This window comes from Ambystoma mexicanum, chromosome 12 (assembly GCF_040938575.1).
Source record: "Ambystoma mexicanum isolate Mex_15411 chromosome 12, UKY_AmexF1_1, whole genome shotgun sequence".
NCBI classification, from domain to species: domain Eukaryota; kingdom Metazoa; phylum Chordata; class Amphibia; order Caudata; family Ambystomatidae; genus Ambystoma; species Ambystoma mexicanum.
This window is the reverse complement of record NC_090936.1, coordinates 1,163,146,966-1,163,167,942: the sequence shown is the minus strand read 5'-3', so window position 1 is coordinate 1,163,167,942 and position 20,977 is coordinate 1,163,146,966. Positions and strand designations below refer to the sequence as shown.

The following is a 20,977-nucleotide window of genomic DNA, read 5'->3' as shown; positions in this document are numbered from 1 at the left end:
GCCATGTATTTCTCAAGCAAACTCTGAAATGATAGCAACGGCTATTGTGGGGTCACAAATAGACTGCAGTAGCAGTCTCTTAGTAGGCATTCCTAAATTTGAATGTACCGTCTTCATGTCATTCAAAACAGTGCAGTGGGAGTTGTCACCGGACTCAAATGGAAAGATCATATCCCAGACGCTAGACTTAGTTTGCATTTGCTCCCGGTGGAGGCAAGGATACATTATCGTCTATTATTGATTACCCATAAATGTCTTGCTGGATCCATGCCAGCTTATCTGAGTGAGGCGTTGTATGAGAAATCCAGTGTAAGGCTTGTTATGTCAAACAATACCACCATCTGACGACGCCAGCCTGCTAATCAAGCTAGGTCATGGACTGTGCGTTTGCAATAGCTGCACCTAGGGCATGGAATGCCCTCCCACCTGATCTAAGAGAAATGGGCTCTACAGCAGTTTTTAGAAAAAGGCTGAAAACATTGTTATTTTGCAAGACACTATTTCATCTGGTAGGTTTGGGTTCCTGCTCGTCACTAAGTGGTCGATCAGTTGGGCAGGTTGATCTTTCTAAAGTTTGTACCACTGCAGCCTGGTGATCACTCAATGTCGAGCTCTTCCTCAAAAGAGCTAGTACTATCTGCAAAACGTGTAAACGACGCCCACTGAATACTGGTCAGATGGTCACTAAAGAAATGTCAATTGGTGGTATTTACTTGGAATTTGCTAAATAAACTCTTGCTGTAGTTCTTTACACTTAAATATGGTTTTCTCCAATCATTTCTATTTATTATGAGTGCATTTTTGGGTCTCTGTATATGCTAGAGCAAAAACCTCACGGGCAGCAGCAAATGCAGCTGATGAGCGACAGATGTGCCTGTGTTGGGAAATGAAGACAACTTAAGAAGAATGGTTGGTAGCCTAAGCTAAGAATAGCAGCTTTTGTTCTTGGTTACATCTGACAGAGCTGTTGCTTTAAGAAGAAAAAATCTTTTATTAGGTAGTCGCCAAGCTGCTCAGCCACTGCTCCCCCCAGTCAGTCCTTTCAAACCCCTCATGTTTACTTCTGGTGAGTGTGTATGTGACTGAGCCTGCACTGTGATTGACACAGGTGAGCGATGGGTGGGAAGCACATGGGCAGATTGGGGGCCTGTTACGCTCACCTGGCTCCCACGGAGGCGCTGGCCTGGTTCGCGCTGCTCTGACCTCTTCTAAGGTGATGCGCAGGGTTCGGAAGACGGACTGGACCGGGCCCCCAAATCTGGCTTGTCTGGCTCGCAGAAGTATCCTTCTGTAGGCGAAAATAGGGGATTAACTGTCTGCGGGGTAATGCAATCGGCCTCCCACTTTCCCCTCTCACCCTCCTTGAAACCCTTCTGTGATTTCTCATAGCGTCTCACTTAGGGCCTGGAAGGACGAGCTCTCCATCCTGCTTCTGATGCAGGGGCGCGTTGGTATCCAGTTACTTCACTGGATTTTCGGATTGGTGAGAACCAAACTTGCTTGGCTTCCAGGTAAGTTTTTTTGATAAGAGGTTCCCCTTGTGTCCATGCATTAATGTACTAATGCTAGTGTCTTTTTCCCCATAGGGGCCGGGGTACGAAATGCCGGGGAACAGGCACCGACCCGAGATGAGAGGTGAAATCCTTGTAGAAATCAGGTAAGTCTTTAATGAGCGTTTTTTGGTAATGTCTTTTCATTCGCTCATTAACGCTGGTGTCTCTTTTTCCCCTTAGGGGCCGGGGTCCGGAAATGCCAGGATGCGGCGCGGACCCGAAATGAAGAGGGAATGAATCAACAGGTAAGTCTTAACATGGAGATTTAGCTTTCCTTATTCCCTTCTCTCTCTCACCTTTTGTTCTGGTGTTTTTCTCCCTATGCGCTGGGGCGTGACTGCGAATCCGGATGATCGCTGCTGAACATGGAGGCGCCCTGTAAAGGTGAGTGGAATGCGGCGCTGCAGCGATCGACGCGATGAGCTTTTAAATTAAAGTCTTCCTTTTCAGGATTGTCGGCGAGATGTCTCCGGGATGCGGATTTAGCAGGTAAGGACTTTTCCGTCTTCTGTTCTCTTCTTCTCTTCCTTTGCAGGTGATCCAGGATGCTGGCAGGCGTGGCAGAAGTCAGGCTGCAGGAGCAGACACGGTGAGCGTCCAGTTGCTAGATGCAGAACAACGTGAAGCACGTGTGGCTGTTCGGGTGGGGTTTAAATAGCCTTGGAAGAAGTTCCAGGTATGTATCCTTCCTCCAATCAGGTATGTATCCTTCCCCGACCACGCCCGGATGGTAAATTAGTCCCACAGGTAAAGTAGTTCCTTTCAGGCCTCAAGGAGGCCGGGATCCTGCAGCATGGTCTGCATCAGGTAAGTGCACCCAAGCATTCCCATAATGAGCCTGGCGCCTATGGCGCCAGGACTGATGTCTTTTATGAGCCTGGCGCCATAGGCGCCAGGACACTGTCCAAAGGGCCCCTATATGGGGTTGCTGGGTTCTTCCTTGGGGACTGGATGTCCGCTTTCGGCGACGCCGGGCTTGAACCGGCTCCCCAGGAGCGGGCATCATGAGAGGGCCTGGGGGAACAGGGAACACCCCCGAGTAGGAGGACACGCTGAGAAACATGTGGGGGGGGGAACCATGTCCGGGACAGTGAGGAAGAAGGGGCGCCCTGTGTGTGTTAAGTGTGTAGGACAGTTATAAACTGTCCTGCCCTTTTTAATAGCGATTTCCTTGGATGGTGACTCTACTCCTTCTCCCACAACGTTTGCAGCTGTTTGGAACCTCTTCTTCTGGCCCTACAAGATGGAGAAGCAAGTGGGTACACTTGACTACTGAACAGGGCTGCATTGCTTGGTTCGTTAGAGCCCCCGGATGAGTGATTGTGCTGTCTGCATGACTGCTGCCCATATCCCTCTAACTCTATTTGGTAAAATACCACTATCCTCCTAATAGGCGACCTGCAGGGAAGATGCACTGGGTCTCTGCGGCCTATTTAGAGATTTGGGTTGGCTGTCTTTCCAAATGGTCAAGATGTAGAAACATGTAATGGAACTATGCACACCCATCTCCTCCCTCCCACTCTACATTCCCCCAATACAGACAGCTGGGCTTCTGTCTCTCCTCCACCTCCAGCACTGTTTTGCAGCTATGCACTATCAAGATTGAAGATCCGCAAATCATCTGTAGATGCACTTGTTCACTTAGCAAACATAAAGCCGCCCCACCCGTCCGCAAAGGGGAAAAGCTATACATAGTGCGTACGTTCAAAATGTGTTCATCCCTGTCCTTGCTTGCACCTACCTCATCAGGCAAGAAGGAAAACCAAGTGACTGCAGTATAGTAAGAAGTACCTCTGGGGCCAATATGGGTGCATTGGCAGTGAGTTTCAAAGTACGAGCTCTGGAAGTGGTGCCAAAACAACACTTTCAAACAAGCCTTTACCTGATTGATTTACCTTTGTTTTTATAGTGAACACCCCCCACCCTAACATAAAAACAGACAGGAAAGGGTGGGGTGGGGAAGGGGTCATCTAGGGGCAGTGGATGTCATATTGCTGCATTTAAAAGCCAATTTGGCCGTTTAAATTTGTAATCATTGAAAGTGACGCAAGCAGCTGGAAGTTTGATGGCAAAACTTAGCAATGATTCTCTGGCACGAAGGCTTTTCTCTTTCAGCCATGTTGGCTGCCTCATTGGTTCCTCTGCCAGAGCCCTGAGACATGGCCAATGGTGTTGACTATAAAAAAAAGCCCAAACTCTTGGCTTTGCCGTTGACTGATTTTGGATCCTAAGATTTCCTTCCTCAAACTGGTTTCTACTGCTGCATTTACACATGATTCAGTTGGCCATGCCTTCTATATGCAAACAACTTCATAGCAGGTGAGACTTCTGCATTTATTCTTTAATGTATAGAACAAGCGAGATAGATTGGTTTCAAGCAAATGTCTGTTGTCTATTTCTAGTGAAAAAATACTTTGTGTCCATATTGTTTGCTTTGCCTCCCAAAGGTATCAGATAATCACTGGAAAACCTTCAGGGGCCATCTCTGGATTACAGAAAGCAGAAAATGGACCAATCGAATGGAGTCGAGATATGCCAATTTCCTGCAGCCTTTCCAGGTATGTTTCAGTCCCACGCAGTTTTATTCTCTGTGGTTCCTGGGTTTCCATAGGAAATGTTTGAGGCATGACTTTCCAGTCCATTGCCTTGAGAAGTAACACAAGGCTCATGCTCTAACTTGTACTTTCAGTGCACTCCCCTGACCGTTCCCTTAAACATCAAGCGCATGTGTTTTGAGGTTTGTATTGTGCGTGGGGGCAGGCCAGTAGGGAACATAGTTCCACTGCTTCTTTTCGTACACTTCTTTTTAATTGTTTAATTAAATGCAATGTAAATGGATATGTAAAGTGTGGGACAAAGATAACTTCTCAATACAAAATCTGAAATTCCACTGGGGATTTTAGCAGGAGAACTTGTCCATTTAAGAAAATGACCCAGGGTAATAGAATGGTTTATGAACAGTACTTTGAATTAGATCTGCTGTTTTAAGGGCAACTAGTTAAGCTGTGCACAATGCCAGGCAACTATGTTCAGGACAAATTCAAGTTGATTAATCGAGAGCTTGGAGAGGCTTCACAGTAAAATATCGTGCCATCTCCTAGTCCGTGTACCTGTCCTGGTTTAAATACTTTCATCTGAAAAAATGAGGCGTTTGTTACTGCACGAATCTGGGGAACCTTCCTCCCAGTTCATCAGGTGACGGAGCAATCCCAGATATTCCTGTCAAGGCTTACTGCACATTACCTCGATCTACAACAAAGGGCTGGGACCAGGGCAGTTGAGACTAGCGCATATGTACTTGTATGTACTCAACAGTCATTGGTCAAACTTTTACCTAAAAAACAAAAAATACAAAAACAATGATAGCAAAATCTACGACCAAAAAACTTCAGTTTGCAAAGCTAATTGTCTGTCTTATCCCTCCCTCCCAGGGGCTTGCAAAGCTTGCTGACGCCTGTACTGGCCAATATCCTTGAAGCAGATCAAGACAAATGCTGGGGCTTTGAGACTTTCTTTACAGAAACGAGCGACATTCTCCATCGAATACCAATTCATGTGTTTTCATTGCAGCAAATGACACTGCACAAGATCTACATCCACCGGTCCGATGAGTAAGTACCTATTGCTTTGTGGTCGGTGGCATAGCCATGTGCAGCTTCACAGCGTGAGATAGGCATTTTATTAGAGCAGAAAAATGGACTCTTCACTTTGCTTAAGGATTATGAAACGTCCTGCTTCTGTCCATTTAACAATCTTGGAAACCTTCATTGTTACTTTGTGCAATATATGCATGTTCCTATACAAACAAATGGAGTAGGTAAACTATGCACAAAGAAAAACTAATTTCCAAATCATTGCAAGTGAAGATGGGCCAAAAGCTTAGGAATTAATGGTATCCTGTAATTTCCACAAGCTAGTGCGGTGCTGCAGAAAGAGCACATTATGAAGTGTTGAAATTACAGCACGTTCACCAAGCAAAGTACATGAGGCATGTTCGGAGGACAGTGTCTGGTCCTCTGGTTCACCCTATCGCACAATCATGTCACCAAGGAGCTGCTTATAGAAGTCTCACATTGCTTCTGACTGCACATTCACAAAGACGGTTAGGCAGTATAGAGTGCAGAGAGAGTGTAAATAGGGGCGGGGCAGGAGATGTGCAACTGAGGTGTCTCGTGGTCTCCCCTACTCAGGGATTGTCCTGCCTCCTGTGAGTCTCCACTCCCCTCTCCTTCATGGCTGTCGCTGCTAAACAAGTTATTTCTGTTAATTGGATTTTTGCCATTTCAGCAGTCCTGAAATGACCTTTAACCAAAGAAATGCCTCCCAATGCCACGTATTGTACTGAGCAGAGTTGGCCCAAAAATACAAATGTACGAAGAAACTCATTTTTCAAAAGCGATTTTATGTCCTAATATATATCTAGGCTGTAGATCAAAATGGAAAATGTGTGTCCTCTACATCATCAAAGAAATGCAAGCAATTCAGGTATGGCTGCAGAATTATGAAGAGGCAGCTATGCAAAGTCTTCTCAGAGCCACTAGTTGTCGGCACCAATTGTGCACGTTTACAACATGGGTTCCTTACCTTCACTGTAGGTTTTCATACACCGACCACTACTGTTTTCACCTCTGAGGAAGATCCCACTTTTTGAGGGACTGAAACATTTTGTGCTGGTCTGGGTCTGTTTATTGTAATAACTTATCACAATAAACAGACATAACGAAAAGACACATATGGGATATTCACTTTATGTTCAATTTTGTCTGATTTTGGATTTTATGTGGTGTCATTTGAATGTCAGTAAACAGTGGTTTGTATTGATATATAAAAAGAACTTGATAGTACATTTTTGTATAAGAATGTGACATTGTTGGGTTTTTTCATTCAATTAATCAGTGGTGTACTTGAAAGGATGAAACCACCAATTTGTATGGATTAACAATTAGGGTTCTGTATCTTTTTCTCAAGCACACATTCCCTGATAGGGGTCTCAATTGTTAATTAAATTTAGTTGTTTCCCACATGAACACCATCAGGTTCATGTTTGTTTATTGAATTTATGTAGCGCTTTAAGCCAAAGCGCTTTACAATATAACAGGTACAAAAGTGAGAGAAGCATATTTACAAACATGAACAGGTCATAAGAACAATAAGTAGAACTATTTACAAGGGGGTAGGGGGGTAGAGAAGGGGGGTAGGTGAAGGGAGTTACGGTGTAGAATTTGAGGTAGGGAGAGGGTAAGGGAGGGTGCAGGGGAAGGGAAGGGGGAGTGATCTGGTGTCCTCATTGCCCTTAAGTAGTATTTGGTGTCCTCATTGCCCTTAAGTAGTATTTGTTACCTATTTAAGGTCAGAGGGGAAGGAGAGAGGATGGGGGAGTGGCAAAGGGGAGTGATCTGGTGTCCTCATTGCCCTTAAGTAGTATTTGTTACCAATTTAAGGTCAAAGGGGAAGGAGAGAGGATGGGGGATAGGAGGGGGGGCAAGGGTAGGAGGGGAGGGGAGGGAGGGGTAGGGAATGGAAGTGAGGGGGGTAGTGAAGAATATGGGCTTTCAGGGAGTGGCAGAAGGATGAGTAGGTAGGGGTGGAGCGAATGGAGAGCGGGAGGGAATTCCAGTGTAGGGGGGCCAAGAGTTGGAAGGAGCGGAAGCGTGAGGAGGCACATGGGGCAGGGGGTACAGTGAGGAGGTAGAGGTTTGCTGAGCGGGAGGGGGAGTAAAATGAGGAGGGAGGAAAGGTAGGGGGGGTGCCAGGTCATGGAGAGATTTGAAGACAAGACAGAAGAATTGAAAGATAGATAGATAGATATGTAGATAGATATGTAGATAGATATGTAGATGGATTTTAGGGTAGTTAGGTGAGAGACGGGGAGTCCGAAGAGTCGGGAGAAAATAAGGGAGATCAGGAGTTTGGAAGCATGGAATGTGAGAGAGGAGCGGATCAGGTTCATTTAGGGCTTCCCCCTGTTGGCTTTTGTGCTGACCAATCCTGGACAGCCTCTGGCCAACACATCTGCCCAGCACAGACACACTTAAGCATGGATGTGGACTGGGACCAGACAGGCCCAGCCCCCACATCTGGCCACAGACGCATACCAATGCTTTCCCCAGGAAAGTTGGCGCTTTCCCTGGGAAAGGATTACGATATATAGCAAATCCAGCCATGACAGGGCAGGAAGTCCAAAATATAAGATGGCCAAATAACCGTCAAAAATCTCCTGGCACTGCCATTGCTATATGGTGCTGTTTGGCGTTAAGTGATGAAATGCAAAAGTGCACGAGACGATAAAAATGGTAGAAATGTATCCCCTGCCACCAGCTAATCCGGGGTACATCATGCAAGTAACCACAAAGTTGCACAATAGTTACAGGGACAGTGTCCCTACTGCACTTCTCAGTAAGGTGATGTGTGCAGGGAAAAATAAACAGAGAATGTTATAATGGAGAAGATCGCCTGAGGAAGTCACTGCATAGGGGTGGAACGCATGGCGTCAAGATTGAGTATTAACCTTGCGAGTAATCTGTAAATCCATGCTGGATAATAGGTTTATAATGAACTGTTTTTAACTTGAATAAAGTTTTTTTTGCACGTTTGAGTCGGATAAGTGCTCTGTTATACAGTTTACATCGGTTGATATATATATATTTCTGAGGCTTGTGGAATCTGCTTAGATCACATGCTGTGCATAGGCCGACATCTAGTGGAAGCTGCGGAGTATTACAGTTTGTTTTTCGAAAGTCGAAAATGGGCGTCGACACAGGCGTGCCAGTAATACTATCCCTAGTGTGACGTCCACTGTACCCAAGATCCCTCACGCGTGTAGGATCCTCAGATTGTTTTTTTCCGCCATACTGGTCGGAAGCATCTTGCGGAGTTCCCTGGCCTTAGCCATACTTTTGATGTTATTATAATTTTAATTCTTATTCATTCCCTTCCCCACCCCAACGTCGACCCTCAACCTCGACGACGGCTGGAGAAGTCATCGACCGTCGACTGCTGCACGACGGATCTGGGCCTCGGTAGGCCGCTGGCCTCGGCCCGGGCCTAGTAGGCCGCTGGCCTCGGCCCTTACAAGTAGGGAGAGTGGGGGGTGGTACATACTCTTCACTCTTGATATATAGTTACATTTATATATATTCCTACACTTAGCAGCCCGCTGCCTTAAGGTGCGTATGGAGGGTACCCCTTTTCAATTCTGCCCCAAGTGCAATCGCAAATACCCTTGGGTCGACAGGCACGCCACGTGCAATCTCTGCTTGCCGAGGGATCACCCCGAAGCGAACTGCAGAGCGTGTAGTAGGTTTAAACCTAAGACACTTAAGGACCGTTCGACAAAGCGTTGGGCCCACCACGCCAGGCAGGAGGCCATGGCAGCGGAGGGCGCCTTCAGCGATGGCAGCGACGCCGTACTTTCGGACGGCGAGGGCATTACGGCGTCGAAAGACAGCCGACGAGCGCAGGTCCCCGACCTCGGAAGGTCGTCCGGCAAGGCGGCTATGGGGAAGACCCCCGGCGACGCAAGCGCTACACACCTAACACACACTAAACACACTAAGACCAACCGGACCTCGACGACGTCGACTTCCCGGAAAGAGGCACAAAAAGAACGGTCCGACTCGGTGTCCTCTGGGCGCTCTCGATCGAGATCGCCTCACGACGCAAGGCAATCATCCACTCTTGCCAAGAGTGCCTCGCTACACACACTAACGGAAGTTCGATCGTCGGGAGACGAAGACGACTTCCACCCCCAGGCCGCGCTCCAAGATACCGAGACCGCGGTTAACACCAGTGAGGCCCCACGCCCGAAGCACACAGATACCTTTCCAGACCCTCGACGCCAGGCGTCGAAAGTCTCTGGGGCCCCCAAGGGACAGGGAAAACATTTTTCCACGCACGGAGAAGGGGGGAAACAGCGGAAAGCACAGCCTTCCACCCCTGTAAAGCCTAAGCAGACAAGCAAACACAAGTCTACCCTTGAAAATAAATCACCTGCTAAAGTAATACCCTGTTCCAGGGAATGGTCCAGTGAAGACATAGACAGGGTTATGTCTAGGATGTCTTCCTTGGCTGATTTTTATGATAAGAACCCAGAACACTTTCTTTCATATAACCCTCAAGGGGCCACACCCTCAGGCTCCTCCGATCCTATCCCGCTAAGTAAAAAGCCCCGGGTCGAAAGACCTGAACCCTTCGAGGTTCAGCCTTACTCCACTCCATATTCTACTCCACTCCCCAGTTATCAGGGACAAGTTTTCCCTGAAGAGGACCAGGAGTTTGCAATTATGGAAGAACAAACCGGGACAGATTACTATGCAGAGGATGAGGACCTGGAGGAGGGAGAAGATGAGCAGGAAATTTACAGAGTAGATTCCCCAGTACAAAGCGAAGCCCCAGTTACTGACTCTCCAGTTGATAACCAGCCCCTCCTTAACGAGGTTCTCGCTCGAGCAGCGGAACACTTCCACATCGACACCCACGGTGTACAGGAGGAAAGGGACTTCGCGGAGGAGTTTGTAGGAGAGAGAAGACCGGTCGCTCAGACCATCCCTATCCTCAAATCCATCCAACGAAGAATAGATCCTTCCCTGGTGAATCCTAACCTCACCAGAGCTGTCAACCCCAGAATTGAAAAGATTTTCCGGGCAGCCCAGTCTGACCCTCTGTATATAAAGGGACATCTTAAACCAGATTCCCTAGTGGTGACCAACACTAGAAAGAGGGCTGGCACGCCCTTATCTTCATCAGAAGCTCCTCCCGACAAGGAGAGCAAAAAACTTTACGGGTTTGGCAGAAAGGTAGCCTCAACGTCCGCCTACCAAGCAAGGATTGCGAATTCCACCACCCTGTTGGCTAGTTACAATTGCCATCAATGGGAAGAAGTCGCGGCGCTCATTGCCTCTGCTCCAGAACCATTTAAGGGCCAGCTGGCTCGGATCTCGGCAGAGGGGAGAGCCGTGTCTGGTTGCATTTTAAAAGCAACTTTCGACGCCGCTGACAACGCAGGGAGATTGATAGCAGAAGGTACTGTTATCAAGAGACATGCGTGGTTACGGCAGTCGGGATTCAAGACAGAAACCCAGGCTTCTTTAATAGACAAGCCAGTGGAACCCGACCTATTGTTTGGGAAAGCGGTCGAAGACGCACTTAAAAATGCCAAAGATGAATATGAGACTCTCAAATCCCTTGGCCAGCTTACCAACAAACCCCCTAACCAGAGGGGGAACAATAATTTTCGTCGCCCACGCGGCCAAAATTCACAAAGAGGCAACTATGCCCAGGGACAAGGTACACAATGGAATAACAACCAGCAGTCTACCCAGAGTTACGGCAGGGGTAACAAGAGAGGTCGTGGAAGAGGCAGAGGCAGCCCCAACAAGGGCGGTGGCACGCCTCCACCAAAACAGTGACGCTCAGTTCAGGGTCCCTTGCCACGCAACCCCAGTAGGGGGACGCATTTCCACCTTCACCCAGGCTTGGGAAGGGATCACCTCATACAGATGGGTGCTGTCAACAGTATCCGCAGGATATTGTATAGAACTACTGCAGCGTCCCCGGAATCATCCTCCACGACAAAGAGTGCACTCCCTAGAGCATCAAAGGATCCTTCTCGAGGAGATCGCCATTCTGCTAGAAAAGGACGCGATAGAACTCGTCCCAGGACACCAGGTAAACAAGGGTATCTATTCAACTTACTTCCTTGTGCCAAAGAAAGATTTGACAATGCGCCCAGTATTGGACTTACGGCCTGCCAACAAATATGTCAAGCCCCAAAAATTCCGTATGACCACGCTACAAGAGGTAATCCCCCTCCTAAAAAAGGGGGATTACATGGCAACCTTGGATATGAAAGATGCTTATTTTCATATTTCCATGCTCCCAGCGCACAAAAAGTACTTGCGCTTCAAGGTGGACAGTCGCCACTACCAATTCAAGGTACTGCCCTTCGGGATAGCTTCAGCACCAAGGGTATTCACCAAGGTACTGGCGGTGGCGGCTGCACACCTACGCAGGGAAGCAATCCCGGTGTACCCTTATCTGGACGACTGGCTCATAACGGGGGAAACCCCAGGAATTTGCAGGTCAAACATTCAGAGGACTATCGACCTCCTCCACGAATTAGGCTTCTCCATCAACGAGAAAAAGTCAAGTCTGGTGCCAAGCACCTCAAAACAGTTTCTAGGAGCTATCCTAGATACTCAGAAAGGATTGACCTTCCCTTCGGAAGAGAGAATTCGGAATATACTTCTGCAAATTCCGCATTATCAGTCAGGTCAACAGATAACAGTACGCAAAGCTATGCGGTTACTGGGCATGATGGCGTCATGCATTTACCTGGTCCCCCACGCGCGTCTGCGCATGCGTCCCATGCAGGAATGGTTGGCGAAACAGTGGTCTCAGGCAAGTGGTCATTGGGACGATCTAGTGGTCGTTTCGCCAACACTCGTACAGAGCCTACACTGGTGGACAAGAGAGAATCTCGCAAAGGGGAAACCCTTTTACGATCCCGAAGTACAAGCCGTGGTGACTACAGATGCATGCCTGACTGGGTGGGGAGCTCACCATCTCCACCACACAGCTCAGGGTCTCTGGTCTCACTCAGTAGCCAAGAACCACATCAATCTGCTAGAGCTTCTGGCAGTATTCCGAGCGCTAAGGGCGTTCGAGCCCCATCTACTGAACTTGTCGGTGCAGATCAGGACGGACAGCACGACAGCCATGTTCTATCTGAACAAGCAAGGGGGGACTCGTTCGCCAAATCTGTCCAAGCTTGCCCAGAAAATATGGATATGGGCACTCAGACGGAACATCTTCCTGTCATCGCAACATGTTCCAGGGGAGCTCAATTCCCTAGCGGATGCTCTAAGCAGAAACTCCCTCCCAGAAGAACACGAATGGGTCCTTCACAGAGACGTAGTAGAAGATCTCTTCTCTCAGTGGGGTTTCCCCACTATAGACCTATTCGCCACAAGCGAAAACAAACAATGCCCAGGATTTGCATCCAGGTTCCCCCAGCCGGACTCCCAAGGGAATGCCCTGTGGATGAACTGGTCAGGGATGTTTGCGTACGCTTTTCCACCAACTCCTCTCATCAGGAAGGTGGTGTACAAGATGAACAAGGAATCTATGACGCTCATCCTAGTTGCTCCCATGTGGGCGAGACAACCATGGTTTCCACACCTACGCAGGATGGCGGTGTGCGAACCCATCAGACTCCCAGCCTGGTACAACCTACTGTCCCAGCAACAGGGTCAAACAGTGCATCAGGAACCCAACTCTATGAACCTAGCAGCATGGCTCCTGAAGTCATAGAGTTTGGACATCTCAAATTACCACAGAGGTGTATGGACATTCTAAAGGAGTCCAGGAAACCAAATACAAGGCACTGTTACTTTGATAAGTGGAAAAGATTCGTTATCTGGTGCCAGAATAAACAAATCAACCCGGTTGATTGCACTCCTTCCAACGTTGTGACATACATGCTCCACCTGCTGGATGCAGGGTTGGTTTTTAACTCGCTGAAAGTACACCTGGCAGCCCTCTCGGCTTACACCACATCCCATAACAAGGTCTCGTGGTGGAAAGTACCAGTGGTTAAAGCCTTCATGGAAGGAGTAAAGAGACTTCACCCTCCTATTTCGAACCCACCGCCAGGATGGGACCTCAACGTGGTGCTAGCTAAGCTCATGGGACCCCCATTCGAACCCATGCATAAAAGTAGTCTCAAACACCTGACTTATAAAACGGCCTTCTTAGTAGCCATTACCTCCATAAGAAGGGTCAGTGAAATTCAGGCTCTGTCAGTGCAGGATCCTTTCTTTACTATCCACAAGGACAAACTGGTTTTACGCACACACCCTAGGTTCTCACCTAAATTCATATCCAAGTTCCATGTAAACCAGTCCATCGAGCTTCCGGCTTTCTTCCAGAACCCGCAAAGCTCGGCTGAGGTGAAACTACACACCCTAGATGTGCGTAGGGCGGTCCTATACTATGTAAATAAAACCAGACCGCTAAGGAAAACAGATCAACTGTTTGTCTCCGTAGCTACAGGCAGAGAGGGGGATCGCGTCTCTAAGGGCGCTATCTCGAAGTGGATTATCAACTGTATACAGCTGTGTTACTCTCTTTCTGACAAGACTCTGCCTTTTACGCCAAGGGCCCACTCTACTAGAGGCATTGGTGCCACTCTGGCTTTCATTGCAAATGTTCCCCTCGACACCATTTGCAAAGCGGCTACTTGGAGCTCTATTCACACTTTTACTCAGCATTACTGCATTGACACTCATTCCAAGACAGATACACAAGTGGGACAAGCGGTTCTAAGACACCTGTTTGCTCATGACCCTTCTCACATCCCACCTCCTTCTTCTGGTACTGCTCGCTAATCTATGCACAGCATGTGATCTAAGCAGATTCCACAAGCCTCAGAAGGGATACATTACTCACCGTAATCGTATTTCTGATGCTTGTATCTGCTTAGATTCACATGCGACCCACCCTTCCTCCCCTCCGAGAGAAGGCGCATGATTGCTTGTAGTCTTACCTTTTCTGTCTATCTGCTTGGATTATCTGTACTCACGCTACTCCTCATGCTTCCTCATGTCAGAAAAAATACAATCTGAGGATCCTACACGCGTGAGGGATCTTGGGTACAGTGGACGTCACACTAGGGATAGTATTACTGGCACGCCTGTGTCGACGCCCATTTTCGACTTTCGAAAAACAAACTGTAATACTCCGCAGCTTCCACTAGATGTCGGCCTATGCACAGCATGTGAATCTAAGCAGATACAAGCATCAGAAATACGATTACGGTGAGTAATGTATCCCATATTCAGCTACAAACTCCCTTATGGTGATGCTCAAGCCTACTACAGCGGGTGCGTAGGAAAACGGTTAAGAGAAAAACCGCAAACAAACCAACAACTGCCAAGCTAGTAGTGTAGTCCACCCATCAGTGGCCACTACCTTAGCTCAGCACAAACAAAGCACCCAATCCCATATATTTATTGCTGAAATATATCTTTATTCTTGTTAAAAGTTCAACATCATGTGAAATCGCATACCAGTCCGCATGGACTTACGAACAGTTTACAAAGTCCTCAAACCGCTGATTCTTGCCACGGGTTCCATCCCTGCTCGGGGACTTACTCAGGCGAATAGTTACAGCCTAACCTAATCAGTCGTCTTTTATTTTTACCATATTCACGGAACAAGCTATGTAAGGTCATGTGACCGGAGCTTTGAAACCATAAATCCTGGCGTCATCCAGGCGGCCATCTTAGGCTAGTTTTCTATGGCTCATATATATATATATATATATATATATATATATATATATTTTTTTTTTTTTAAGGCTTGTGGAATCTGCTTAGATCACATGCTGTGCATAGGCTGACATCTAGTGGAAGCTGCAGAGTATTAGTTTGTTTTTCGAAACTTGAAAATGGGCATCGACACAGGGCGTGCCAGTAATACTATCCCTAGTGTGACGTCCACTGTACCCATGATCCCTCACGCGTCTAGGATCCTCAGATTGTTTTTTTCCGCCATGCTGGTCGGAAGCACTGAGCAGAGTTCCCTGACTTAGTCAGATTTTGCAAATATTGTTATATATTTCCCCGTTTATTCCACCTATACGTCGAGTCTCTGAACATCGACACTCGAGGCCGGATCGGAGAAAATTCAACCGTCGGACTACAGCGACGGATTTGGGCCTCGGAAGGCCTCTGGCCTCGACCCTGCAAGTAGGGAGAGTGGGGGGTGGCACATATCCTACACTCTGATTAATATAGGAACATTACTTATATTCCTACACTACCAGCCCGCTGCCATAGGGTGCGTATGGAGGGTACCCCCTTTCAATTTTGCCCCAAGTGCAACCGCAAGTATCCTTGGGTTGACAGACACGCCATGTGTAACCTCTGCTTGCCGAGGGACCACCCCGAGGCGAATTGCAGAGCGTGCAGTCGGTTTAAACCGAAGACCCTTAAGGACCGTTCGACAAAGCGTTGGGCCCACCACGCCAGGCGACAAGAGGCCATGGCCACGGAGGGTGCGTTCAGTGATGGCAGCGACGCCGTACTTTCGGACGGCGAGGGCAATGTGGCGTCGATGGACAGCCAAGCGCAAGTCCCTGACCTCGGAAGGTTGTCCGGCAGGGCAGCTATGGGGAAGACCCCCGGCGACACGAGCGCTACCCACACCACTTCCAGCAAACAAAAGTTCAACCGAGACTCTCTCGGAAAGAGGCACGTAGAGAACGGTCCACCGAGTCGGTGTCCTCTGGGCGTTCGCGTTCGAGATCGCCTCATGTCACCAAGCAACCCTCCACTGTTGCTAAAAGTGCCTCGCTCCCCTTAGTGACTGAGGTTCGGTCGTCGGAGGACGGCGCCGACCTCTACCCCCAAGCCGCACTCCAGGAGTCGGCGTCTGCAGGCAGCGGTAAGGCTGCTACCGAATCCCTTACACTCTCCAGAGACAGGGACTCTACCCCCGAATTTCGACGCCAGGCATCGAAAAGCTCTGATGAGGCCCAAAAGTCGCGAAGCACTCTTCCACCCACGGGGAGGGGGGAAAACAACAAAGTAAGCAGTCCCAGCCTACTTCCACTCCTAAACTACATTCTACTCCACCTAAACAGACGGGCAAGTCTCAGTCCCCTATCCCTAAGGCCCCTGTTCAGGCCAGTAGGTCTAGCCAGGGCAAATCTCATTCTGTTGTCCCTAAGACCCCTGTTCAAACCAGTACGAGACACTCAAGTCCCTAGGGCAACTTGCCAACAAACCCCCTAACCAGAGAGGGAATGGCAATTTTCGTCGGCCTCGCTGACAAAACTCCCAAAGAGGCTCAAACTATTCCAAAGGCCAGGGTACTACATGGAACACTAACCAGCAGTCTACCCAGAGTTATGGCAGGGGTAACAAAAGAGGTCATGGTAGGGGTAGAGGCAGTCCCAATAAAGGAGGGGGCACGCCTCCACCAAAACAGTGACGCTCCGTTCAGGGTCTCTTCTCACACATCCCCAGTAGGGGGACGCATTTACATCTTCACCCAAGCTTGGGAAGGGATCACATCCGACAGATGGGTGCTGTCCACAGTGTTCACAGGATACTGCATAGAACTCCTAGAGCGTCCCCGAAACCACCCTCCACGACAAAGAATACACTCCTTAGACCACCAGAAGATCCTACTCGAAGAGATCGAAATTCTTCTCGCAAAGGACGCGATAGAACTCGTCCCGGGACACCAGGTAAACAAGGGTATTTATTCAACTTACTTCCTTGTGCCAAAAAAAGATTTGACAATGCGCCCAGTATTGGACTTACGGCCTGCAAACAAGTATCTCAAGCCCCAAAAATTTTGCATGACTACTCTCCAAGAGGTAATTCCCCTCCTAAAAAAGGGGGATTACATGGCAACATTGGAAATGAAAGATGCCTATTTTCATATTTCCAAGTTCCCAGCGCACAGAAAATATCTGCGCTTCAAGGTGGACAGTCAGCACTACCAGTTCAAGGTACTGCCCTTCGGGATAGCCCCGGCTCCAATGGTATTCACCAAGGTACTGGCGGTGGCGGCGGCACACCTACGCAGGGAGGCAATCCCTGTGTACCCTTATCTGGACGACTGGCTCATCACGGGGGAGACCCCAGTAATTTGCAGGACAAACATTCAAAGAACTATCAACCTCCTCTTCGAATTGGGCTTCTCCATAAATGAGAAAAAATCAAGTCTGATGCCCAGCACCTCCAAGCAGTTCCTAGGAGCTGTTCTAAATACTCAAGAGGGGTTGGCTTTTCCTTCAGAGGAAAGAATTCGGAAAATACTACTGCAAATTCCGCAATATCAAACCGGTCGCTAGATAACAGTACGCAAAGCAATGCGTTTGCTGGGCATGATGGCGTCCTGTATTTACCTGGTCCCCCACGCGTGCCTGCGCATGCGTCCCATGCAAGAATGGTTGGCAAAACTGTGGTCTCGGGCAAGTGGTCTGTGGGACGATCTAGTGGTCGTTTCGCCAACACTTGTACAAAGCCTCCACTGGTGGACAAGAGACAATCTATCCAAGGGGAAACCCTTTTACGATCCCGAGATACAGGCGGTAGTCATGACGGACGCATGCCTGACAGGATGGGGAGCTCACCATCTCATCCACACAGCTCAGGGTCTCTGGTCTCACACAGTGGCCAAGAATCACATCAACCTGCTAGAGCTTCTGGCAGTTTTAGAGCACTTCAAGCGTTCAAGCCCCACCTATTGAACCTGTTGGTGCAGATCCAGACGGACAGCACGACAGCCATGTTCTACCTGAACAAGCAAGGAGGGACTCGTTCGCCAAATCTGTCCAGACATGCCCAGAAAATTTGGATATGGGCACTCAGACGGAACATCTTTCTGTCATCTCAACATGTTCCAGGGGATCTCAATTCTCTAGCGGACGCTTTGAGCAGAGATCCCCTTCCGGAGGAACACGAATGGTGTCTACACAGAGATATCGTAGAAGATCTCTTCTCTCAGTGGGGTTTCCCCACTATAGACCTATTCGCCACAAGCGAAAACAGACAGTGCCCAGGATTCGCATCCAGGTTTCCCCAACCAGACTCCCTGGGGAACGCCCTGTGGATCAGCACCAAGGTCAGAAGGTGCATCCTCTACCCAACTCCATGAACCTAGCAGCATGGCTCCTGAGGTCATAGAGTTTGGACATCTCAATTTACCACAGAGATGTATGGACATCCTAAGAGTCTAGGAAACCGAACACGAGGCATTGCTACTTCGACAAATGGAAGAGATTTGTTATCTGGTGCCAGAATAAACAAATCAACCCAGTTGATTGCACTCCTTCCATAATCGTGACATACATGCTCCACCTGCTGGACGCAGGTTTGGTTTTCAACTCACTAAAGGTACACCTGGCAGCACTGCCAGCGTACACCACCTCACATAGCAAGGTGTTGTGGTGGAAGGTACCCGTGGTTAAAGCATTTATGGAGGGAGTAAAGAGACTTCATCCCCCTATATCTAACCCACCACCAGGGTGGGACCTGAACGTGGTGTTATCTAAACTCATGGGCCCCCCATTCGAGCCCATGCATAAGACAAGTCTCAAACTCCTGACCTATAAGACTGCCTTCTTAGTAGCCATTACATCCATAAGAAGGGTCAGTGAAATTCAGGCTCTGTCAGTGCAGGATCCTTTCTTTACTATTCATAAGGATAAGCTGGTTTTACGGACACACCCTAGGTTCTCACCTAAGTTTATTTCTAAATTCCATGTAAACCAGTCCATCGAGCTTCTGGCTTTCTTCTAAAACCCACAAAGCTCGGCTGAGGTTAAACTACACACCCTAGATGTGCGTAGGGCGGTCCTTTACTAAGTAAACAAGACAGACCGCTTAGGAAAACAGATCAACTGTTTGTCTCCGTAGCCACAGGCAAAGAGGGAGATCGCGTCTCTAAGGGTGCCATTGCCAAGTGGATTGTCAACTGTATCCAGTTGTGTTATTCTCTTTCTGACAAAACTTTGCCTTTTACGCCCAGAGCCCACTCGACAAGAGGCATTGGGGCCACTCTGGCTTTCATTGCAAATGTTCCCCTTGACACCATTTGCAAGGCAGCTACTTGGAGCTCTATTCACACTTTTCCTCAGAACCGCTTGTCCCACTTGAGTATCTGTCTTGGAATGGGTGTCAATGCAGTAGTGCTAAGACATTTATTTGCTCAGGACCCTTCTCAAATCCCACCTCCTTCTAACACTGCTCGCTAATCTATGCACAGCATGTAATCTAAGCAGATTCCACAAGCCTCAGAAGGGATACACTACTCACCGTAATCGTATTTCTGATGCTTGTATCTGCTTAGATTCACATGCGACCCACCCTTCCTCCCCTCTGAGAGAAGGCGCATGGATGCTTGTAGTCTTATCTTATCTATCTTCTATCTGCTTGGATCATCTGTACGCACGCTACTCCTCATGCTACCTCATGTCAGGAAAAATACAATCTGAGGGTCCTAGACGCGTGAGGGATCATGGGTACAGTGGACGTCACACCAGGGATAGTATTACTGGCACGCCCTGTGTCGACGCCCATTTTCGAGTTTCGAAAAACGAACTGTAATCTGCAGCTTCCACTAGATGTTGGCCTATGCACAGCATGTGAATCTAAGCAGATACAAGCATCAGAAATACGATCACGGTGAGTAATGTATCCCATACATATACATCAATCAAGTTTGTCGCAAGCATTCAATATAATGTGCATATACTTTACAAGACCCATTTAGTCCTCTTAAAAATGGCCGACAGAATTTTAAACCATCAAGCCTAAGTCGCCTCTTCACTTTTCACTTTTTGCTAATTGTATGAAGGTGTGTAAATAGACTCCCAACACAGGGAGGAGTTACTGTGAGCGCGTCAGTCAGCCTCTCTGGCATGAAAACATTTTGGGAAGCTGTTTTTTAAACTGCATTGTAAAAATCAAGCTCTTTATTCAAATCTCTGTGATGGGAGTGCAGCAAGTTTTTGTCCCTCTGTAACTGGGAAATATATATATATATATGCATATGCTCTGATTACTACTGTGTACGTGTTTTGCCTTGCCAAGACTGTTTATAATCTTATGCAGTTTGCACTTTACTTCATTTTTGCACACTTGTGTATTTGTACTTAAAAAAATAATGCTCACATTTTTTATGATGAAGGCTTTTTTTCAATATATGATTTTAATGTTCGGCAACTTATGTCCTGAAACCTTGTTATTGTTTGTACTCTTTTGATGTTCAGGTTTGTTTAACTTTGCTTTTCGGCTGCTTACCATTTATGCATGTTGCGCTCTTAATACTCGGTCAATATGGCCGCTATAAGTGCAGAACATTATGGGCAGGTCATTCAGTTCCTCCCGAAGGGACGTGTTGGTAACACACAAATGGTTATTTAAACTTGTATTGATGGGGATTATGGCTGCGTGATCAAGCACCCAGTGTGGTGTTAAATGCGTTTTGTTTGTTTGTAATGCGCACTTCGATCTTAGATAGTTACATAGGTTACAAATCAATGTACAACAGTTCCCTGGTAAGGTGCTAATAGGGATCTCTAATCAAATATATACATACAATAAAATCGTGACTATGCATAATTACAAAATTTTACAGTGTTAATGTACAATATGTTTGAACGTTTGCAGATGATTTAAAACAGTTAGGGCCATATAGGCGCATGGTATATGGTGATGCTTTGATACATGCTGATGAAGGGCAATCGGGGGGTAGGGTTAGTGGTCATTTTCCCTGAGCCCTTTAATGGTGTTAAATCTGAAGTTGAGAAAAGTTTGATGCGCCCTCAAGGTGGGGGGGAGGGAGTTCCATTAACTGTGCTGCTTTGACCGAGCAGCTGATCCCACCAGCTTTTGTCAGTTTAAACC

The 20,977-nt window shown here is 47.8% G+C and overlaps 1 protein-coding gene across 1 annotated transcript in view; it reads left to right on the top strand.

Moving 5' to 3' along the window:
• Window positions 1–20,977, top strand: part of TBK1 (TANK binding kinase 1) — an 814,893-nt gene that overhangs the window by 387,628 nt on the left and 406,288 nt on the right. The window contains exons 7-8 of the mRNA XM_069629775.1: window positions 4,001–4,111; window positions 4,985–5,164. Coding sequence (XP_069485876.1) covers window positions 4,001–4,111; window positions 4,985–5,164 — 291 coding nt within the window. The remainder of the gene's footprint in view (window positions 1–4,000; window positions 4,112–4,984; window positions 5,165–20,977) is intronic.